General features: G+C 39.1%; 1 protein-coding gene across 16 annotated transcripts in view; it reads left to right on the top strand.

The window, feature by feature from the left end:
- unc-104 (kinesin family member unc-104) overlaps nucleotides 1-25,253 on the top strand; it is a 348,954-nt gene that overhangs the window by 263,337 nt on the left and 60,364 nt on the right. For 14 of the 16 annotated variants that reach the window (XM_068361054.1, XM_068361058.1, XM_068361060.1 and 11 more), the window contains 2 exons: nucleotides 545-734; nucleotides 24,784-25,031. In XM_068361054.1, the coding sequence (XP_068217155.1) occupies nucleotides 545-734; nucleotides 24,784-25,031 (438 nt within the window). The remainder of the gene's footprint in view (nucleotides 1-544; nucleotides 735-24,783; nucleotides 25,032-25,253) is intronic. The other 2 variants (XM_068361056.1, XM_068361068.1) reach the window with 1 other exon arrangement.

Here is a 25,253-nt window from a genome sequence, read left to right on the forward strand (position 1 = left end):
GCAGCTTCCCATTGTCACGTCTTGTTTCAGCTAAGTGTAATCATGCTATCTTAAGCAACTATTAGTTACCCTGATATTATCAGATATTATAGTCTTGCTTGTTGAATATGATAGCAGTTACTGTTAATTTAATATGCTTACAAAGTATACTGTATCTATATGTCAAGAATTTTTCACACATTCTTTAGACTTAATTTTTCTATGCTATTGAACAAGTATCATTGGATATGTTGTTTTTTTAGATTAAATAAATTTCTGTCTGAAAATTCATTATATATGATAGATCTATTTTAACGTTACTGATCTTAGAATATATTATATAAATTGTTCATTACTTCTCATGTAGTTTATTTATTTCCTTATTTCATTTCCTCACTGGACTATTTTTCCCTGTTAGAGCTCTTTGGCTTATAGCATCATGGTTTTCCAACTAGGGTTGTAGCTTAGCTAGTAATAATAATAATGATATCTTCAGGTAATTACAATGTTTTTTTTTTAATTTTTATCATGCATTTAGCTGAAAGCTTTCTATTCCTTTTTCTAGCTTGAGAACAATGCACAACCGGCCATTATTACAAAAGATCTTTGTATGGTCGTTTATGGTCGCGACTCTAGGACCATTCCTCGCTCCCTACGACACCTCTTCAGTGGGTCTTACAAGAATGCTGAAGCCAATAGGATTTGCGGCGTTTATGAAACAGTTCTGAAGCGCGCAGCTGAAGCAGGTAGCCCAGGTTTGTGGTTTAGTCCTGACAGATGTAGAGAGGTGGTCAAGGGCCGCCCAATCTTCCCAGAAGCCTGCTATTGTAGGGGTGGGAGGGAGGGCGGCTGTATCAATGACTGGGCCACCTTGCAACCACCAATGCTTCACCAGCTACGGTATGCTCTCTTGCTGCTGCCCCTATCTGCCACTCATCACCTGCAGTCCTATTGATAATTAATGCAGTATGAACCAAATATTGTTCTGACGCTGCTTGATATCTTGACTTTACATTTTTCTTTTTTCTTTTTTGTTTCATTTAGCTGAAGTGACTTACAAAGAAGCAAGACTAGACATACTTGAAGATACTCACATTTTTCATATAGAAGTGGGCACACCTTGCTTTTAAATGCATGATGCTTGTTGACAGGTAATTTGTGTACAGTAGCTGAATTCAAGAATTACTTAGACTTTTGACACTTTATCCAAAAGAGAAGCCTCCATTTCACTTGTACATTAGGACTTTATTTTGTTTTAATATCTCTTGAAATTTATCTTGTGACAAGGTGGTCTTTTATTCTCCAGAGTAACCTCTAAGAGTGAAGCTAAACAAGATAGGTTTATAATTTTGTCCTTCAGTTTCATCTGTATGGGAATATAGTTAGCCTTTATCTACTATTTCCTTCTGCTATATTATTTTGCTCATTATTGCATTTTAGGGTTACTGATGACTTAAATAAGGAGATTTAAAATCTAAAGATACTGAGTACACTATATACAAGATCTTTAAGAGCATAGTTTTTGTTCATAGGTTTTTAGATTTGTGCAATTCCCTTCTTTCTTAGGGTTTTGAATGCAGTTAAAACTTGAAGTGACATACATAGTTTATATATGACAGTTTTTGATAAATTTTGGTAATGGTTTTGGTCTTTGGAAAGAATATAACTTAATGAACTTTTGCCTTTATTTTTATTTACTGAAATGGTATATTTATCAATCTTGCTTCAAATTTTTATACATATTCTTTTTATGAAGAACGAAGCAAGCAGATTATAAGTCTGTTGAAATATCAACTTTACCAGTTTTTGTAAGGATCTTGGCTTACAAGAAAGCACATATTAAGACAACGTAAACACATCTTGTTTCACTGATACTATACTGTTCAGAACAGTTATTTTATCTTGATTACTTTTGTGGGTGATTCAAATTACTTTAAAAATTTAGTTTTTCTCAATTCCAAATAGGAAATCACTTGATTATTGCTCTTCTCATTTATTCATACTAACTACTGTATTAGATCAAAATTTTGATATTTTCTCTTTATTTTTCAAATTTAATTGTCACGATTTTATTATTATGCCCCATAAAGATCGAGATGGATTTTTTATAGTTCTGTAATGTTATTTTTGAAAACCAAATTAATTTTTAAGCAGACTCAGTATTAAAGTTACAAGTCTTTGTATGAAGTGTTCTTTGTTATTTGTAAGGAAAATACTGGAAGGAATGAATGAGATTCTTTTATGAGAACCAAGTTTATGAAGGATATAGTTAATTTATATATCATTCACTGTGCCTCAGATTGTAAAAGTCATTTTACAAGAAGCTGAATTGCTTTATATAATTTGCATTATTACATTTAGAGCAAGCACTTTTGACATATTTCAGTAGATGCCACTGTGCGTGGATTATAAGATACGGAATTGACAGTAAGATTACCTCGAGATATGTTTGTGACTACTAAGATGGCAATAAGATTTTTTACCATTAGAGACCTCTTGGAAATGCTGACCTTTAGACTTTTTGAAATTAGTATTTTATAATTTTTGGAGATTTATGCAATATTGATGGGAGAAGTACAAGAGGAAGGCCAAGGTTTGGGTGGATGGATGGTGTGAAGAGAGCTCTGGGTGATAGGAGGATAGATGTGAGAGAGGCAAGAGAGCGTGCTAGAAATAGGAATGAATGGCGAGCGATTGTGACGCAGTTCCGGTAGGCCCTGCTGCTTCCTCCGGTGCCTTAGATGACCGCGGAGGTAGCAGCAGTAGGGGATTCAGCATTATGAAGCTTCATCTGTGGTGGAATTGTGGGAGGTTGGGCTGTGGCACCCTAGTAGTACCAGCTGAACTCGGCTGAGTCCCTGGTTAGGCTGGAGGAACGTAGAGAGTAGTCCCCTTTTTGTTTTGTTTCTTTGTTGATGTCGGCTACCCCCCAAAATTGGGGGAAGTGCCTTGGTATATGGATGGATGGACACTCTTACAATTATTGTATAGGTTAAAATGAGGATATTTTTTGTGATGATAGTAATCAAACATTTGATTGTATTGGTGACATCAAGTACAGTACAGGTAAAATATATTGAGTAGGTTATCAAACAAAAGAAACATAACCAAACACTCTGCTTCCTATGCTTCTGTAAATCCCTGCTTCACATTGGCTATCATTATTCATTTTCTTTTTTAGCTTCCAGCTTGGATTCATGTGATTACTGAATTGTCCTTGAAATTTTAATTTTGAATCTTACAGCAATTCCTATTTTGCATTTTAAAAACTATATAAATTCAAGCAATGATTGATTTCAAACTAATGTCTTTCACATGTAATCCTAATTTGGTGTGCTGTATTGTGGTCCTTTGCATGATTGCATGTTACATTTAACAAATGTGTGATGCGCTTGGTAGTTTCCAACAACCTGCAATGCATAATGTACCAGTTTGGTTTACAGTATACATTTTGCTGGATTATATTTATTGATTTTTTATTTATTTATTTTTTTTTTTGTAATAGCGATGCATTTGACAATTTCTTTCTTGGTGAATTATAGGAAAGATTAAACTATGAGATGAGTAAGATGTTAAGAAAGGTGTGATGTATGTGGTCCTAAACATTTTATTGTTTTTACACGTAAACAAACCTTTCGTCCTTTGAAATAGGGAATGTCCTCAGTGGAACTGGAATGGCTGTTGAATTCATTATTGAGGTAGTTAACGAGAAGGGGTGAGAACGGACAAATATCCCCTCCTATTGTTCTGTCACTTTTGTCTTTGGCCGCAATAAGTACAGTCTTTCGGTGGCATCATGTCCAAGGATGTTTTTTTTTCATACCTCTTTGTTTAAATGGTTGTTTTTGGCTTTATGTTCATAAGATGCTAGTGTAAGTTAGAGACTGCATCGTTTAATGGCTAAACTGGCAATAGATCCACTCACTCTGCAATTTACAGGCATGATTGTATGCAGTCATATCCTTTACCAAGTGTAGGTTGTGGCCTCTTGTCTTGGTAGATGTATTTTTTGGCTAAGTCTTCTTCAATGTCATTCTTGGCAATGCCCGTAATAATACTGGATAGAATGTTTAGCTCTTTGCACGTCTCATTGAGTTTGCTGAAGTTTTCCAGAAATCTTGACAAATCTAGTTCTTTTGCAAAAGTTTAAGTGATGTGGATGATTTGATTTTACACAACTCCATTTCCATAACTGGAAAATCATGTTAGGTGAATACAATTTCTATTTTATTCTTATCAAATTGTATTGGGTTTGAACACAATTGAAATCTGGTTGCATGAACCAACAAATATTGAAACCTCTGAATGTGCTACCTTTTACATATGTTGGGCTTGAATAGCATTTTGTGAAGTTCAAGAAATTTATGAACCAAGCCCTCAGCCAGGGGTTCAGAGAATAATGACAGTTTATTCTGAAAAACTGAAATTGTGTCAAATATATCAGTTATTAACTTCTTTTTTGGGCTCAAGCCATGTCGTCCTGATGGAAGGTTCTTAATAGTAGCTTCCTATGGGATATATATACTACAGTGATATTCCAAGATAATTTACTTTTAGGTCTCCAGAATTCTAACTCCTGGCGCGAATACCCTTAAATTTCTCTCAAGGATATCGCATAATATCAGGTACGTATTCTTGACACGCCACATAGCAATCTTCACCCCGAATAGTGTTTACGCTTCGAGGGGGAAAGTGGCAAAATAGAAGGGGAACTGTATCAAGGTTACCCTACTTCCCATACTACTATTGAGTATCAAGATGGCGCCATATCCAAGATGGCGGACATTCCTAATTTTGTAGCGAATTTGCATGGTGGTGTTCCCTGTTGATCTAACTTTTTCGATTGATTCTGCAAAGATTATTATGCAATCTCCTGCTTCTTTCGCCTCTGGAAAGTTGAGTATTGATTCTTTACAATGTTTATATTTTAGCTCCTGTTTCACAGTGAAATTGGAGTAATTTATTGTGATTAGGAGCTAGGACTGTTACCGGAGGCGCCATGGGTGCTGTCGTTCGTTAGGCATGTGTTATTTAGTTAGTAGAACGACATTCCAGGTTGAAATAGCATTAATTGATTAATTATGAAAGCTTTATAGGCAATTTATACTTGTAAAGATATTTGTAATATGCATAATTTTCCTTTTTCCATGTCGATCGTATAAGTTAGAGTTTCGGTGATTTAGGTAACCGAGATCTCATCTCGCCTAGGTAACCTAACCTAGGCGATGTAGTATACTTTCAGACATTTCGTCGGTTAACCTCGTGTATCGTTTTATCAATTCAGGTGGAGATAGATATCTCCTAGAATTTTTATATAAACCGATACTTGTCTTCAGTGGAGATTTAAGAGTAATCTCTCCTTCCCTCTGAGTGTAGCCTTAGGCTACAACCCTAGTGGGTCGTGCCTCGAGTTTTCATTCAGGCATGACTAGTCTAGGGTTTTCTCTCCCTTCCCTTAGCCGCAGATAGAAGGTTTTGGGATTCGGTCAGAATCTCAGAGTATATAGTCTTGTGCCGGCAGCCACCCAGCAGGGTGAATAGTTATTCCCCTGCCGGCTAGGCTACCGGCATAGGAGGCTAGTCCTCCCTAGACTGCTCTTGAAATGGTTGTATATTGCCGCCACCTTCTCTCTGCAGTCTAGAAGACTAGTCCTGTGTCGCAGACCGTAGGCTGAAAAATAGACATTCTTCTGCTGCCTAGGATGGGGCCGGCACAGGAACTCTGTTTTTCCTTTGTTGAGAGGAGGCGGCACTGCCGTCGTCCCCTTAACTGTATTGGCAGACCCTAGGCTGGGGAATAGAGATTCTCCTGCCGCCTAGGATGGCGCCGATACTGAAACAGAGTTTCTTAAGGGTGTGGTAGGACCGGCAACCTTGCCATCCCACAGTTTCGATGACCGCGGTGCCACAGGTAGGCAGTCGAAGAGGTAAACCTTCTGATCAGTCGAAGCAAAGAGATGCTTCTGGTAGGATGGAGGTTCCTTCAAGATCGCTGGACCTTCGATCCTTGGGTCCAAGACCTAATCAAGATGTGACTAGGATGGAAAATACACATGCCTCCACCATTATTTCCTCAATCTTCCCACACTCCAACCCTGTCCTGAAAGAGTATACCTTAGAGCTCTAGAGCATACAGGTGGTAAGGAAAGTATAGTCCATCGAATTCCAGGGAAGGCTGTTTGGTGTTCACAAGAAGGAGTCAAGAAAACTCAGAGTCATTCTGGACTTGTTGCCACTCAACAAGTTCAAATAAAACAGCAAGTTCAGAATGTTAATCCTTCTGAACATAAGGACCCTATTTCATAAAGGGGTGTTCACAGTCTTGTCAGACCTGAAATATGCCTATTGGCAGCTTCCAGTCAGTCGCCCCCTCTCCTCCTACCTAGGATTCAAGTTACAGAGGATAATGTATGTCCAAGGAAAGATACTTGTCAGACTAAACACAGTCCTAAGTATCTTCACGGAATTGGTGGACACAGTCACGCAAAAACCAAGCCTAGAAATGGTTCAGGTAACAAATTACCTGGACGAAAGGCTGGTGTGGGCAGCACCCAAAGTGGCTGGTTTGTGAGCATTCAAGGAAGTAATCCAGTTCCTGGAACATCAGGGATACAAAATCAGCTTCAAAAAGTCTCGATTCTCTCCAGCTCAAAGGCTTCAATGGTTAAAAAACCATTGAAACCTGAGGTCACACCGGCTCTCCTTTCCCTTAGGGATGTAAAAGGAGATCAAAGGGTCGGTCAAGAGACTATGGTAATCAGTCAGGATTCCAGGACGCTAACAAGGAAGAGTTCTGAACTCTCTCCAGTTTGCAATAGTGACAGACCCAGTGCTAAGAGCACAGCTGAAAGATGCGTTAAGAGTCTGGAGAAGATACGCATCAAACGCTCGAAGAGATCTAAAAGGACCAATATCGGTCTTTCCTTAATCGCTTCTCTAACAATGGTCAAAGGCCGAAAGCCTATTGAAGATCGTGCCCTTGCAACTACCTTGACTATTGAAGATCATCCGCATGGATGCCTAGTCGGAAGAATGGGGTATTCACTCCCATCAAAGGAAAATCCAAGGGACTCGGTTATTTCTATCCAAGGCCATGTTAGTCCTGTCGTGGTTGGGAAAACTCTCTCCATTCAGATCAGACCTCCTCAGGCTGATCTGGGACATCGAAGCGATAATGAGACGTCGGAACCGACAAGGCTAGAGAGCATCTCATATAGTTTAGGTGATGTTAGCCATCCCTTGCCTAAAAGGATGGCACCTATCAGCAGTTCATGTACAATCAATCCGCAATGTGACAGCGAATGTTTTACTTGGGCTCAGGCCGGTAGAGTTAGAATGGTCCACAGACGCAGACCTATTCTCTCCCAGATGGGAACAAGTCCCCGAGCTGCAGATCGATCTCTTCGTGACGAGCGTCATCAAGAAACTACCTCGATATGTAGCCCCATACAAGGATCCTTTAGAGGAGATAACAGACACCCTGTCTCTAGTATGGAAGGGATGGATTCAGGAATTCGTGTTCATCCCATCCAATTTCCTGCTGAAGGTCCTCAACATGCTGAGGTCCTTCCAGGGAGGAGTAGCTCTGGTGGCTCCCATGTAGCCCGAGAGCAACTGGTTCCCTTTAGTGAAGGAACTGAGGCTGAGGCTGGCCCTAGTACTGAACCCAGTACTATCTCAGAGGCTTCAGAAGTTAATTGCCTTCGATTTATCACAGAGAGCCCAAACCCTTCATTTCATGATTTTCTTGCCCTAGCAGTTAGGAAAAGATTTGGGATCTCAGAAGGCAATATAGGATTCTTTGAAGAATACAAGTCTAAGTCAACTAGAAGACAATATTAGTCATCTTGGAAAAAGTGGGTTGCTTCTGTAAAAGCAAAAGGACTGAAAGAAATTTCAATGAACTTCTGTTTGTCCTTCTTTGTCCACCTTCATAATCAAGGTCTGGCAGCCAACACGATAACTACGTGCAAGTCAGCCTTGACTAGACCTCTTCTATATGCCTTTCAAGTGGATCTGGCGAATGAAATCTTTAATAAGATTCCGAAGGCATGCGCAAGGCTTAGGCCTGCAGCACCTCCAAAGCCCATTTCATGGTCTTTGGACAAGGTCCTACATTATGCCTCATCTGTGAACAATGAAGATTGTTCCCTCAAGGATCTAACCCAAAAGGTTATTTTTCTATTCGCTATAGCCTCTGGGGCTAGAGTTAGAGAAATAGTAGCCCTATCTAGAAATGAGGGCCACATTCAGTTCAAAGAAGGGGGAGAAGTGAATCTCTTTCCTGATCCAACCTTTCTAAGAATGAGCTACCCACTAAGAGGTGGGGTCCCTGGAGAATCTGCCCTCTGAAGGAAGATTTCTCTCTATGTCCCGTAGAGTGTCTAAAGATCTATCTTCGTAGAACTTCAGACTTCACGGGAGGACAGCTCTTTAAAGGAGAAAACCTCTGGATCAAACTTATCCCTAAAACAACTGAGGGTGAAGCTCACCTACTTTATTCGCAGAGCAGATCCTGACAGTACACCCGCAGGTCATGATTCGAGGAAAATTGCTTCATCACTGAACTTTTTTCAGTATATGGACTTTGAGCGTCTTCGCTCATATACTGGATGGAAATCATCCAGAGTGTTCTACAAACACTATGCTAAGCAGGTCCATGAACTGAAGCATTATGTGGTGGCGGCAGGTAGTGTATTAAAACCTGTCGTCTAATAACTGCGATGATCAGTTAATTAATTGGGACTATCATTTAAAGGGAAAAGGTGTCAACACTTCTAGTGTGATACCCTTTAAATGAGTGTTACCATGGTGACACTAAATCTGTTCAAAACCTCAGGTGTAGAATTATAGATAACACTTGTGCTGTGTGTACATAGTACACAGTGTTGATAGGATACATTTACAGAAATTATAAAAGGAAAAATTCATTAAAAATTTTTTCAGTCTTAGAGTGACACTCATCATTTCTTCCCTTTCAAAAGGGAAAATAATTTATGTATATGTTGCATGTACAACTCCTTTATCATGTTACAGTATATTCGTTTCACTTGTTATTTCATTTAGTCATTTATTAGAAATAAATGGCTATTAGAATGTACAGTAATTGCATCTTAATTTGCCCGCCAATTTGCATATTTAAGATGCCAGAGTTCTTTGACTTGCTCATGTAAGTAAACCTCATATCATTGTATGCTTACAAACAATGGATATAATGGACACTGATATTGTTCCAACAATATATGCAAACCGTGAGACCGTTTGTATACCCAGTGAATACTTATGTTTGTTCATACAATATATGCTAAACTTGAGGCCCCTTTTCTACCGTCTAGTATGACTCTTCCCTGTAGGGGCAGGAGGCACTAACATTGTTTATGATTAGTGATAATGACGGATAACGATAACGTCATTTGTCTCAAATGGTCCAGACGACCATAGAAAAAAATTGTCCCAAGGTTAAGGCACTGATGAAAATCCACAAATACAGTAATGCTCTGGTATGCTTCCATCAGGACAACATGGCTTGAGCCCAAAAAACGGATTTTGAGCGACGCGAAAAATCTATTTTCAATATTAAACTTACCCGATGATCATATAGCTGCAACTCTGTTGCTCGACAGAAAAAACCTACGGGCGGAATACGCCAGCGATCGCTATACAGGTGGGGGTGTACATCAACAGCGCCATCTGTCAAAGGTACTCAAGTACTCGATGTCAACAAAGAACCAATTTTTCCTCTGTCGTGCCAATGGCAGGACCTACTAAATACGCCGTCCCTAACTGGATTTGTTTTCACAACGATTTGGTGAAGTACACTATTCCAGTTTTGAGCTTTCGCTATGCAGGGGTTTTATCTTCATTTCAAAACTTGAATTCGTTTTCGATAGATTTAATTTTGGTAACGAAGAGAGTATGGACTCTCTTTCACTTTTAAATGGCCGACCCTTCCCTTAGACGGAAGTGTGTTTAGGTTTTTGGTAATTTTGCTTAACATGTTATAGATCCATTTATTTGTATCTCTCCGCCTTTTTAGGCCTCTTCGGTTAACTTTCCAATTATTATAAACTTATAAAAATAAATTTTTATGTTTGTTTATATGCGACCTTTCCTAATAGTAGGCGGTCCTAACTTGGAACCGAAGTTAATTAACATTGAGCCCGTTTTATCGTATTTAACCTTTAAAGAATTTAATACTTTTTTAATTTTAATGTTTTATGGAAGAATTTCTTTGATAGTCTCGTACTGTTTTCAAAGATGAACTAACGTTTAGTTTTTAGTCTCCGCAGTTGTTGACGTTCAGAACGTTCAACTTGCGCTCTATCGTTACTATAGAGAGAGAGTGTATCACGGTTTCACTTTGCAGTAAGAGTAAACCGATTCTAGCGTTTCGTTCATTCTTTCTTAGCTTAAAGAGTTTAAATTCTAAATAAAGGAACTTTTTATTTGGGAAACCTTTCAGTTTTTTCCTTTAGCAAATAACATGTTTTAACGATATATAATTGGGCTCTTCTCTCGGGTGCTAATTCAAGAGAGAAGAGAGAGAGAGATAGAGACGGAGGGAGAGAGAGGAGAATAAACGTTTCGTTCAAGCGGGTAACGTTGTTCTCGTTTTTTACTCTCCTCCCTAGTCGCTGTAGGGGAAGAAGGTAAAACGTTTCTAGGGTTTTATTCTTGTTCCCAGGCTTTATGCGGTGAGAGATTGTAAACGTAGTTTATTTGATCTAGTGTTTAGTCTCTTTTCCAGCCACTGAATTCTTTATCTTTATTTATGTTTTTCTGTTGCATTGTAAAACTGTTTTCGCAATGACTACCTTTTAATGAAGGATAGGATTGCGTGTTTCAGGTAGAAATCAGTTAAAGTTTCGATTTCAGTGAAATAAGTGCAAACAGAAAATCAAAAGTGATAAAGTGATATGCGCAAAGTGTTACAGTGTTGCGTCCGAGGGTTCGTCTGTTCGTGCCAGTTGTTCACCTAGTCCGGGACCTCTTACAAGCTCCCAAGCCCAGGTGAGAAGTAATGTCGAACGACTTATGGGTTCCACAGGCCTTGATCGACGAACAGACGTTTTTCCCTCCGTGGTTTCGGGCGTATCTACACACGTTTGCCGACGTGAGATCGCCCCACCCACACAAAGACGAGAGAGCCCATTTATTCCTCGTCTGCGGAAGAGGTTTCTCGTAAGAAACCATGGACCAAATCTTGCAGCTTTTAAGTGCAAGTCGGTCCCTTCCGCGCAAGTCCAACGGCCTAGGTGTAGCCACTGGGTCAGTTCGGACTCGCTGCAGTCATCCGACGACTGCACACCTCCCAAGAGAGGCAAGGTGGTACCGCAACAGGCAGTAACTCCGTCTGTTGCCGCACCAGCTGTTTTAGTCCCTCAGTCACGACGGACAGTAGCTCCGTCTGTTGCCGTTTTTGTAGACCCTAAGTGGTCTTTACTGCAGTCTATGCAGACTCAGTTAGCTGCGGTTATGCAGGAGTATCGTGCGGAGAAGGTTGACACTGCTCTCGTTAGCCTACAACCTGCCACTGTTGTGCACCCAGCTCACGCTGAGGCTGCCTGCTCCCACACTCCGGCTGCGGAGAGCTCCACCTCCGATGCGCAATCGACCCTGCCAGACGCATGTTAACGTTAGCCGACGTGCGGCTCCCTCCGTTAACATGCGTGAGCTACCGCATCAGCAGTGGGAAGGTGGAGTCAAGCTGCCGTGTTTTGACGCGATGCGTTAGTTTCCGCAACCCACGGCAGTCCCCACCACGCACCACCACTCCGCTTTGGTTGTTGTCTGCTCCCACACTCCGACTGCGGAGAAGGTTGTCGATGCACCCGTTTGCCTACAACCTGCCACGGTTGTGCGCCCAGCATGGCTGCCTGCTCCCACACTCTTGTTGTGAGAGCTCCTCCACCCATGCGCAGTCGACCCTGCCAGACGCATGCTGACTCCCACAGACACACGGAGCACTCCGTTGCCGTGCGTGAGCTACCACAAGCTGCCGTGTTTTGACACGGTGTGTCAGCCTCCGCAACCCACTGTGGTTACCGCCACTCACCCGCAGCAGACTAGTCAGTCAGGAGTTGAGGCTTCCCCACACAGCTTTGGTTGTTGCCAGCTCACAGACTGTCAAGCAGTTACATGACGTTGCCTTCTGGTCTGCTACTAATGCACCAGTGCTGTATGTCCTCACGCACCTGTTGTGGTTGACAGTTCAGTTTTTGACAGTTCACAGACTGTCAAGCAGTTACATAACGTTGCCTTCTGGTCTGCTGCTTTTGCACCAGTGAGACCCTCACTGAGATAACCTAGCTTTTCTCGGACATGGTTCCTGTAGATGAGAAAGTGCTGTTCTCCCTCCTTCTGATATTCCTTTGAGGACTCTGTCATTTGGAGAGGAGCCTTAAGCTGCTTAACCTCCTATGGACTTTAATTAAAGCATAACAAGGCTTCCAGGGATGGTAAATGGTTCCGCTTCAGTCGCTAACCCCGTCTGTTGCCACACCTGCTCCCATAGACCCTAATGGGCTTTGTTGCAAGACATGCAGTCCAAGCTTGTGTCCTTGTTAGAGGATTTTTTACGGAGAAGAACCTTCTAGCCAACAACCTTCCTACCGGTTGGTTGTACGCCCTGTTGACGCTGAGGTATCCTACTCACGTCCGCCAGTTGAGATGGTTCCTCCACCGGTGCGACCCAGTGTGGGTTGCCAGTCGCACGTTGACGTTAAGCGACTCTCGGAGGTGGTTGTGGAAGTTCAGTGTGTCACTAGGAAGACGTTCAACAACCAGCAGAGATGACTTGTTGTGACGCAGTGCGGCAACCTCAGCAACCCTGTAGGGGGTTGACTGCACAACCCAGACAGTCTACACAGTTTCGGGTTGACGCTGTACTTCCTCGCGTCCCCATGGTTGACAGTTCACAGACTGTGCAGCAGTACCATGATCTTGTGTCCGGCTCCGTCACGCATCCACCAGTGCAACCGGATTCAGCGAGTCAGACGTTGCCCACTCCGTTGCCGTTTCCTCATCAGTTTCGGATGAGGAACCCTCTGATGAGGACATTGCTGAACAAGACGATCAACCCCCAGCCCTGCTATCCATCCAGAAGATGCTGAAGAAGGAACACTGCCCTGTCAGGCTGTGGATGAGTCTGGTTAGGACACTGTCATCCGTGGTTCAATTTGTGTCACTTGGAAGACTACACCTCCGTCCTCTTCTGTATCATCTAGCTTTTCACTGGAAAAGGACTAGACGCTAGAAGCGGTCTCGATCCCGGTTTCCGGAAAGATAAAGTCTGGTCTGACTTGGTGAAAGGACTTTATCAACCTTTGAAAGGGTCTTCCCCTGACTGTTCAGACTCCCAACCACGTTCTCTTCTCGGACGCATCGGACGTAGGCTGGGGTGCGACATTAGGCGGTAGGGAATGCTCGGGATTATGGAACTCGAGTCAAAGGACAATGCATTTCAACTGCAAGAAGCTTCTGGCAGTACGTCTGACCTGGAAAAGCTTCAGGTCTCTCCTTCAAGGCAAAGTGGTGGAGGTGAACACGGTCAACACCCTGCTTTGACGTACATCTCCAAGCAAGGAGGGACCTACTCTCTGACATGGTACGAGTTCGCAAGAGACCTCCTCTCCTGTTCAACAGGTCTAGACTTTTCACTAGTAACAAGGTTCATCCAAGGCAACTTGAATGTCATAGCAGATTGTCTCAGTAGGAAGGGACAAATAAGTCCAACATATTGGACCCTCCACAAGGATGTATGCAAGAGACTTTGGGCCACCTGGGGCCAGCCAACCATAGATCTCTTCGCAACCTCGATGACCTAGAGGCTCCCAATTCTTTGCTCACCTATCCCGGACCCAGCAGTAGTTCATATAGATGCCTTTCTACTAGATTGGTCACATGTAGATCTATATGCATTCCCTCCGTTCTAGATTGTCAACAAGGTACTGCAGAAGTTCGCCTCTCACGAAGGGACAAAGTTGACGCTAGTTGCTTCCCTCTGGCCCGCGAGAGAATAACTCACCGAGGTACTTCGATGGCTAGTAGACGTTCCCAGAACACTTCCCCTAAGGGTGGACCTGCTACGTCTGCCACGCGTAAAGAAGGTACTCCAAGGCCTCCACGCTCTTCGTCTGACTGCCTTCAGAATATCGAAAGACTCTCGAGAACTAGAGATTTTTCGAAGGAGGCAACCAGAGCGATTGCTAGAGCAAGGAGAACATCCACCCTTAGAGTCTACCAATCGAAGTGGGAAATCTTCCGAAACTGGTGCAAGTCAGTATCCGTATCCTCGACCAGTACCTCTGTAACTCAAATAGCTGACTTCCTCTTATATCTGAGGAAAGAACGATCTCTTTCAGCTCCCACTATCAAGGGTTACAGAAGCATGTTGGCATCAGTCTTCCGTCACAGAGGCTTAGATCTTTCCAACAATAAAGATCTACAGGACCTCCTTAAGTCTTTTGAGACCACGAAGGAGCGTTGTTTGGTTACACCTGGTTGGAATTTAGACGTGGTTCTAAGATTCCTTATGTCAGACAGGTTCGAACCACTTCAATCAGCCTCCCTGAAAGATCTCACCTTTAAGACTCTTTTCCTGATATGCTTAACCACAGCTATAAGAGTCAGTGAGATTCATGCCTTCAGCAGGAACATCGGATTCTCATCCGAAACGGCTACATGTTCTACAACTTGGTTTTCTAGCCAAACACGAGCTGCCTTCTCGGCCTTGACCAATATCGTTCGATATTCCAAACTTATCGTATGGTTGGAAATGAACTAGAAAGAGTATTATGTCCTGTACGAGCTCTTAAGTTCTATTTTAAAAACCTTTACGAGGCCCGTCTGAAGCTTTATGGTGTTCAGTTAAGAATCCATCTTTGCCTATGTCAGAGAATTCTTTATCCTATTTTATCAGACTGTTAATACGAGAAGCTCATTCCCTTCTGAATGAGGAAGACCAAGCTTGGCTGAAGGTAAGGACACACGAAGTTAGAGCTGTCACAACTTCCGTGGCCTTTGAACAAAATAGATCTCTGCAAAGTATATTCGACGCAACCTATTGGAAAAGCAAATCAGTGTTCGCGTCTTTTATCTTAAGAATGTCCAGTCTCTTTACGAGAACTGCTACACTCTGGGACCATTCGTAGCAACGAGTGCAGTAGTGGTGGGGGCTCCACCACTACAATTCCCTAATTCCAGAACCTTTTTAATCTTTCTCTTGAAATATTTTTGGGTTGTCCGGAAGGCTAAGAAGCCTTTCGCATCCTACTTGATTTGGCGGGTGGTCAAAATCATTTCTTGAGAAGCGCCTAGATTAGAGGTTTTGATGAGGACCTTTAGTATGGGTTGCAACCCTTCATACTTCAGCTCCTAGGAGTCGCTCAGCATCCTATGAGGATCGCGAGGCTCAGTAAGGAAGACGTACTTAAAAAGGCAGAGTAATTGTTCAAGTCGTCTTCCTTACCAGGTACTTATTTATTTTATGCTTGTTATTTTGAATAACTGCTAAAATGAAATACGGAATACTTAGCTCATAATAATGTCAACATGTAATGCTGGTCTCTACCCACCCCCCTGGGTGTGAATCAGCTATATGATCATCGGGTAAGTTTAATATTGAAAAATGTTATTTTCCTTAGTAAAATAAATTTTTGAATATACTTACCCGATGATCATAAATTAAAGGACCCACCCTTCCTCCCCAATAGAGACCCAGTGGACAGAGGAGAAAATTGGTTCTTTGTTGACATCGAGTACTTGAGTACCTTTGACAGATGGCGCTGTTGATGTACACCCCCACCTGTATAGCGATCGCTGGCGTATTCCGCCCGTAGGTTTTTTCTGTCGAGCAACAGAGTTGCAGCTATATGATCATCGGGTAAGTATATTCAAAAATTTATTTTACTAAGGAAAATAACATTTTTTGGGTGAGATAGCCATGTCGTCCTAATGTATCCACCCTCCTTTTCTATAGAAAAGGTCTTCGCAGAATCCATCCCGAAACTACTATATCTGTAGCACCATGCTCAACGTTACAAGGAATGTCCGCCATCTTGGATATGGCGCCATCTTGATACTCAATAGTAGTATGGGAAGTAGGGTAACCTTAATAAGGCTCCCCTTCTATTTTGCCACTTTCCCCCTCGAAGTGTAAATGCTATTCTGGGTGAAGATTGCTATGTGGCGTGTCAAGAATTCGTCCCTGATATTATGTGATATCCTTGAGAGAAATTTAAGGATATTTGCCCCAGGAGTTAGAATTCTGGAGACCTAAAGGTAAATTCTCTGGGAATATCACTGTAGTACATATATCCCTTAGGAAGCTACTATTAGGAACCTTCCATCAGGACGACATGGCTTGAGCCCAAAAATAGATTTTTCGCTTCGCTCATGAAATTTCTAATTGGGCTTGTTCAGTTTGTTCAGCAAGTCTACAGCAAATGCAAATGAGGGCTTCAAGTTATCAGTGTATATTTCAGGAATTTTCCCTGGATATTTCTCTGAAATGAAGGACTAAACTTCGTTAAGCAACTTCCATAATCAGGAAAGAACTTTCCCTTTGCTCATCCAGTCAACATTGGTATGCATAATCAGTTTATTATGAGGACTTTCAATTTCTTCAAGAAACATTCTAAATAGCCTTTTAATCATCTATTTTAAAATGAAAAAGTTTATAGGAACTTCAGCATAATTAAAAAAGTGGTATTGAATTATACCTGGCAATAGTTCTTTAAGAAAAGAAATTAGGCCTTTCTACCTTCCGACCCTTGATGAAGCTTCAGCTTTGGTACCAGATACTAATATCTTGACGTCAACTGAGGAGTCCTTGGAGAATTTCATTAATGCATTAAAAATAGCTTCACCAGTTGTTCTTCCAAGGAAAGGTAAAACGCTCAAAAACTTGTCACTAACACAACCATCATTAACAAGCCTAACAGCAAAGAAGTAAAACAATACCTCCAGTATCAGTGGATTCATCAATTACAAGTGACATGGAAAGGTATGAGGTGTTGGTACTCGCGAGCATGATTTTAACAACTTTGTGAAAAGCATTGCTAGACCAGTAGCGAATACAGGGTTGCTTACAATGAGCACTATGTTGGGAACCTCTTCCCTAATTAGTAAATTATTAAACTTGTATAATGAGAGAGAGAGAGAGAGAGAGAGAGAGAGAGAGAGAGAGAGAGAGAGAGAGAGAGAGAGAGAGAGAGAGAGAGAGAGTGTGTATGTGTGTGTGTGTGTGTCGCGCTTCAGCTCAGCTGATCGGCTTTTTACATCAGTCGTGGTAAACCAAAGCAATAAAAAGGATGGCTGCCCCCTTTGGTCCAAAGAATAGCAAATAAACTAAGTATTTGCATTTTATTTATTATCACCAAAACATTCATGAAGTAGATAAATAAAGTAAGTTTCTCACTAGAACTCAGTATCGAAGCTATAAAATAATCTGTGCATTTATTTAAAATGTATTGTAAATACTGCAATACAATCTATACAAAAATAATTCGAGTTATCGGCCATTTGTACTTTTCTCTTTTGATAATAACATACAGTAATTTACAGTATTATATACAGTAATCTAAGATGATACAATAAGTCAAACATTTGTAATAACCTGATTTTTACTTTATATGAAAGAGGACTATTTGTTGACTTCTGAAAATTGAAGGCATTTGAGTTAGATTATGCATGCCCTAGGCCAAAATTTTACTCTAGGGGTACTTGTACAGTAACGATTTACGGACAATTCATGCTACAAACATTCTCCTGGTCCCTATTGTGTTCATTGGGTGAGGAGTGTTGCGTCATTGTAATTTTGATAAACATCATATTAGACAACAATTTCATTAATTTCCGATTTATGATTTCATCTCTATACAGGCATTTTCAAATTTGCATTTGTATATAACACACAATGTCTTACATACTCTCAGCTTTTATAAGTGGCATGTATTGACTTCAATTGATAAATCCTTGAAAACCTATTGAAATTTGAACAAAAAATTTTATACTTGGGTTGTATTTGTTTAAAAAAAAACTAGTTTAATCTTTCCTACAGTTCTACTATTTTATTTAAATAATTTCCTGCTAATGCTTACAGTTTTAAATTAGACTTCCCAGGAACACTACTTTTCTGTGCAATTCCTTGTGCTCATGCTAATAACATTGAAATGCTATATATTATCATATGAAGGGGATTATCTTTGTTTTTTCACAGTATGATTTTACTTTGTGTCAAGGTGACAAGAAAATTACGTAACTAAAAGTTTTTTTCATAATCTAGAGATGGAAAGTAAAGTACTCAATGCTCTTGCAACAGGCCTTGAAAAGATTTTAAACCTAATGGTTGGTAATTAATTCACTTCTTTACTGTGGTAAGGAAATGGAAAAGTTTAGCCACTAGCAAATAGCACACACATTTTGTTTTTATAATTTCTTCCTTAGACTAGCTTATGCAACAAATTTCAAATGGTCAGTCATTAGTGATCATTCAAAAACTCTGCAAGTAGTCAAGGATTTGTCTAGTAAAAATTAGGACCTCCAGATGTCAATTAGCCCTTTTATTATTATTTTTTTTTTTTTTTAAATATAAACGTTTTATTTGAACTAGTCTTTAGGAAAATGCATTTTTTTAATTGCTCAATACAGTGAATATGCATGGTAACAAATGCCCTGGAGTGTTCTTGAATTTTTTTATGATCGTAGTACAAGGAAAAACCCTCCCCACCAATTGCATATCTTTGAGATTTAAGTTATGCTTCCTATTCTAGTTTTGGCATATAAAGGTGATGTCACCAGGTTTCAATTCCAGTATTGCCATTGTTAAGGTGAATGGCAAGCACTTAATTATTCTCTAAAATTGTAGCTGTAATGGTGGCCTTGAAATATCCTGGCTAAATTGTAGCAAAGCTTCTATGGTAAATTTTATACAATATGTTATTTATTCTGATTATGGTGATACTGTTTAATTACTATTACTGTACTGTATTATCTGAAGTATTAGTGTAAGAAGTGCAAAACTATATTTACAAAATGGTTTTGGGCTAGATAGATTTTAATATAATACAGTATTAAGAATTTTTCAGAATCCAGTCATTTTTTTTTTTATATAGACCTGTCCTGGTGTTCATATTGGTTCTCTGTCGAAGGTGGTAAGTATTGACATCTACCCAAAAGCTAAATTATTTCCTGTTTTCTTTCTTTGTAATAAACCTGCTCTTATAATGATGTATTGTGAATATATAGCGGTGTAATGCAATGATTCAGTGTGTTTTGTCATACCTCCTTTGTCATGCAGTTTTCTCATCAATGGGTTTATTTTTGGGAATCGATCTACCCACAGTCCAAATTGTGGTTTTGTTATTTAGGAAGTTCTTTAGAAAACCATTATAAATTCTTATAGATAAAGGATTAATAAAAGATGGTTTGTTTTGCACTCCTGTGAAGGTTGTTCAAGTAATTCATTGCTGAGTGATAATGATTCTAATCATCTTTCTATCATGTGCCAGAGTCAAAAGTGTATTTTGAAATGCTGTTGATAGAACAGTTCCTCTTATAAAGAAATATGTTCAGTTAGTGCACAACCATATGAAAGATTCCAACCGTAAAATCAAATTGTTTAGTTCAAGGGGAAATGCCAGAGAAGACTAGGTTAGTTGATCCCAGTGAGGGTTGGGTTGCTAATCCCACTCCACTATTACTAAGATTGCCAGTTATGATAGTGATGAGCATCATAAGATTTTTTCTTAGTATGTTCAATGTAAAGAGGCTAGTGGGCCTTTAGGCGAATACACTGGTACTAGCCTAGCACTTTGTAGACTCAATAGCCTGGCAGTTTTGTTCAAGCAATACGACAGCACTAGCTTAAATTCAGAAGAAATTGGTAACCAGGTTGGAATGCCTGTTTCAGGTAACAGAAGTACTCCTATCTATGGTGATTCTGAGCTGGATAAGTCTTCTACCGCAGTTTTTTTCTAGGGAAATTGAACATACTGTATTAGCAGATCAGTTAAGAGGGAAACAGCAAATACTACCAAACAAATGGCCTCTCTTTTGTAGTTGGTAGGGAAGACCAAACGTGGACATGTGGACATGTTTGTGACCCCTCTCAACAAGAAAATAAATGTTTTGTGGTCCAGTACCAGCTCTATTAGCATGAAAGGTAGGCACCCTGTTACAGGACTAGTTAAATCGTAGATATATCCAGTATGCATTTCTTCCTTTCTCAATGATTCGGGCAATGATAACCTAGTACAAGGTATCTTCAAACAGTACGATAGCTCTGGTGGGCCCATTTTCCCCTGAGAGAATAGTTTATGGATTTGTGGTTTCTGTTGTTGAAATGTCCAAGGAGGTTGTCTTATAGGACCAATCTTCTCAGACAACCAATTTTGAGAGATGTTCATCCATGCGCTACATCTAACTGCAGTGAGACTGTCCACCGTATTCTCCGTATTCTCAGAGATGAAGGATTTTTATGTCTTCTAGACTGTCTATTTGAGGTTCCAAGAGACAGTTTATACTTAATACTATTATCAAACATCTAGGAATAGATTTATCTGCGTCAGGCATTATGGCTGATGTTTTCAGGTCTTTTACTATTGGGAACTGGTTGTCAGAACAGGTTTTTAGAATGTAGATGTAGTCTTGCAATATTTAAAAAGCTCTAATTTTGAACATTTGGCATATCTATCTAAAAATATCACAACTAAAACACCTCTTCTTTTACTTTAATCCTCAGTTAAATTAGTGGACTACAGGCTCTTTCTTATAGTGTGGGTTTTAGCAATGAGAAAATTATTTGGCCTCTATAACCAACCTTCAGGGTGAAGAATGATTTCAGGACAAAAGGTTTACCTCAATTATTCCTCTTTTATTCTAGGCAGAAAGAAGTCAGTAATACATTGGAAAATGTATTTTTATACCCCCTGAGAGACGTAAAGTTTATTTATACAAAACTGGAAGCATTAGGGGAAAGGGTCTTAAATGTTTTGTGGGGTCAGGATTTCAAACCTTCTTTTCTTTAAAAATGCTATGCCTTTTATTAATAAAGAGTTTAGTTGCAGAATCTCACAGAGAATTGGAATCAGGCCTAATGAAGGACCTGGTGATTAAAGTTCATTATATTGGGATTGCACTTCTCTTATTTTCTATAGGAATTTTTTTGGATAGAGGTTTGGCTCATTTACCAAATACTCAAAATAAGACCTTTATTTTTATAGCAGTTACTGGGCATTGGATGCTAAGGTAGCTTTTAGCACTTGTTGGAGAATTGGTAATGTTACTCCTTTATGTAAATGTGTTTGTGGTAGCTCAAGTCCCACTGATTACCACCCAATTTCCATAACGCCCATATTATCTAAAGTTTTTGAATGTCTACTGGCAAAACGTCTTAATAGATTTGCTGAAGGTAATCATATATTCCCTAGTTTGCAATTTGGTTTACGTAAAGGCCTTGGAGCATGTGATGCCCTTCTTACAATCTCCAATGCTGTACAGAAATCCCTTGATTGTGGTCAGGAAGTTCGTATGATTGGCCTTGATTTTAGTGCGGCCTTTGACCGTGTTAATCATGAGGCCCTTGTTTTCAAACTCAAACAGTTGGGAGTGGGTGGGTCGTTTCTTAGCATTATTATTGATTTTTTAAGTAATAGATCTCAAAGAGTTGTTGTTGATGGGAACCATAGTGAGTATAGGAATGTGATATCTGGTGTTCCACAGGGTAGTGTTCTTGGCCCATTACTTTCCATACTATATACACATGACATGTGGTTTGGCCTAGAAAACAAGCTTGTTACATATGCAGATGATGCTACTCTCTTTGCATCAATTCCATACCCTGAATGTAGATCTGGGGTTGGTGAATCCTTTAATAGAGATTTAGCTAAAATTATTGCATGGTGCAAATTATGGGGTATGAAGTTGAATCCTAATAAAACTCAAAGTATGATTGTAAGTAGGTCAAGGACGGTGGCTCCTCAACCTCCAGATCTCAGTATTGATAATGTTTCATTAAATTTGTATGACTTTTAAAATTTTAGGTGAGATTCTCAACAGCAAATTTACTTTTGAGAAACACATTAGGTCTGAGTCTTCTTCAATTGTACAAAAAATTGGCTTATAGAGAAAGTCTTACAAGTTTTTCAGTGATCAATCTATTCTGAAGAAGTGTTTTAATTCTTTCATTCTACCTTGTTTTGAGTATTGCTCTCCTGTCTGGTGTTCAGCTGCTGATTCTCATCTTAATTTGTTGGACAGAAACTTATGGTTTATTAAATTTCTTATTCCTGATTTAGATATTAATCTTTGGCACCGTCGTTCAATTAGTTCATTATGTATGTTGCATAAGATTTTTCATAACTCTGACCATCCTTTACATTCAGATCTCCCTGAACAATTCTATCCTGTTCGTAATACTAGGCAGGCAGTTAATTTAATAGCCAGGCCTTCTCCATCATGAGGCTCAATACTACACAGTATTCTAGAAGTTTTATTCTAGCGGTTGCCAAGTTGTGGAATGATCTTCCTAATCGGGTAGTTGAATCAGTAGAACTTCAAAAGTTCAAAGTTGAGCAAATGTTTTTATGTTGACCAGGCTGACATGAGTCTTTTTATAGTTTATATATGACATATCTGTTGTTGAGGTTGTTAATAGTTTATATAGGACATATCTGTTTTAATGTTGTCACTGTTTTTAGAATGATTTATTGTGAATTTATTCTCATCATTTATTTATTTCCTTATTTCCTTTCCTCACTGGGCTATTTCTCCTAATGGAGCCCTTGGGCTTATAGCATCTTGCTTTTCCAACTAGGGTTGTAGCTTGGCTAGTAATAATAATAATAATAATAATAATAATAATAATAATAGAGTTAAATAAAAGATTAATATTAATTCTTTAAATTCTTAAAATATGGTTATAGTATTAAATTGACCATGAAAAATATAGTTTTAAAGTTACTGAGGATGTATCTGGAAGAAATTCTTAAATTTGAAACTCCTTTTTATTATTGAATTTTGGTGCCACATGAGTATTAAGTATTAAATTTTCTAATCTGTAAGTGCAAATTATTAAATGAATTACTTATTTAACAGTGAACTACCACTAAACAGGTATTAAATAAAAAATTAGTCTGGTAATGAAGGTGTCTATTTAGGCAAGGGATTAAAATTTCCTCTATCTTTCCTTTGCAATCCCATCCCCATCTAAGCGTGGACTTTTGTAAAATGAACACAAGAGAAGGTTCATGGAAATAAGTGGAATTTTTATAATAAAATTATTTCTATACTTACCTAATTATTATTATTTTTATTATTATTATTATTATTATTATTATTATTATTATTATTATTATTATTATCATTATTTGTTATTATTACATGCTAAACTGTAACTCTAGTTGGAAAAGCAACATGCTATAAGCCCAAGGGCTCCAACAAAGAAAAATAGCCCAGGGAGGAAAGGAAACAATGAAATAAATAAACTACACAAGAAGTAATAATCAAAATAAAATATTTTCAAGAACAGTAACATCAAATTAGATCTCTCATATATAAACCTTAAATTTTTAAAATAACAAGAGGAAGAGAAATAAGATAGAACAGCGTACCCAAGTTTACCCTCAAGCAAGAGAACTCTAATCTAAGACAGTGGAAGGTCATGGTACAGAGGCTATGACAATACCAAAGACTAGAGAACAATGGTTTGATTTTGCAGTGTCCTTCTCTGAAAAGAGTTGCTTACCATAGCTAAAAAGTCTCTTCTACCCTTACCAAGAGTAAAGGTAGGCACTGAACAATTACAATGCATTAGTTAACCACTTGAGCGAAAAAGAATTGTTTGGTAATCTGTGTTGTCAGGTGTATGAGGATAGAAGAGAATGTGGAAAGAATAGTCCAGACTTTTCGGTGTATGTGCAGGAAAAGGAAAAATGAGCTGTAACCAAAGAGAGGAATCATATACTGTACTTGCCCCAAACTCTCCACTGAATAGTGATGTCAAGCAACTATTGCATTAGTTTTAACTTCAAGACTAAAAGACAAAGGCGATATGATGTATCCCTGTACAATCATTGCAAGGCAGTACACTACCATGTAATCTCAACACTCAATTGAATTGGCCAGGCTATTACAAGGAAAGGAAACTGGAGTTTTTTTTTAGTTTTAAGATAGACGACATTCAACCAACCTCAAAGAGAAGCATTATGAACACCACAGGTGGGTATAGAAATATTTGCTTTTGTTATTAGAATTCTAATTGTTATATAATTTTCTGATAAGGGAAAGTTTTTCTTTTTTGTCTTTATTGAGAATACCTTTGACTCAATTTATTTTAGGCCTTTGGCACCTGAAGTTATTTGAATACCATAGTATGAATTGTAGAAGTCTATGAATTTTACTGATGTAATGGACTTTATATATCGCTACCTGAAACTCATATACATTGTTATTTCTTGTGATAACAATATTATGAACATTCCTTAGTAACTGTATTGTTCACATTGATTGTGACCTTTTAACCCAGAGCCTATTGTCAATGTTTTTATTTGCATATGTTGTTTTTAAAGGCTTTTCTGCTTTTTTGCCTAATTGCCAAGCATACAGTATCATTTTGACTTATGACATAAGGGGCATGTTATGTAAATGAGTGACCTGTGACCAGCTCTCTTCATATGTAAGTGTTCTGTAAAGAATTCCTTGACTAACATTGCATATACTCTGATTCTGTAGCGGTTCATAGGAGTACAGGCACTGAAACATTTTTTCCATTCAATGATACAGTACTCTTTTTCTTTCTCGTAGGTTTGCAGAGAAGGCAACGTCGTGTTTTAGACACCAGTTCAACATACGTCCGGGGAGAAGAAAATCTACATGGGTGGAGACCAAGAGGGGATTCACTTATATTTGAACATCAGTGGGAGTTGGAAAAAATTACTCGTCTGACACAAGTTGAGCATACTCGACATGTCCTTCTCTTGAGAGAAAAGCTTGGACTTGAAAAGACTCCACTTCCTCGAAACCATCATCATGACATTACCAAAAGTGAAAAGGTTTGTGTTTTAATCGTAAGAACATACTGTATATGCAAATAATGGCATTGGTCATTCTGTAAGTACAAAAGTGGACATTTTGCTCTTTGAAAATAACACTTTCACTAAAAGGACAGATTTTTATATGTTTTAATTTTTCTTGCTTTATCACTACTTTTTGAATGAGCGTTTTTACTACCAGTGCATATTTTTGTAACAAAGCTACAATGTAGTATAATAGTT

Source organism: Palaemon carinicauda, chromosome 37 (genome assembly GCF_036898095.1).
Source record: "Palaemon carinicauda isolate YSFRI2023 chromosome 37, ASM3689809v2, whole genome shotgun sequence".
Lineage (NCBI taxonomy): Eukaryota > Metazoa > Arthropoda > Malacostraca > Decapoda > Palaemonidae > Palaemon > Palaemon carinicauda.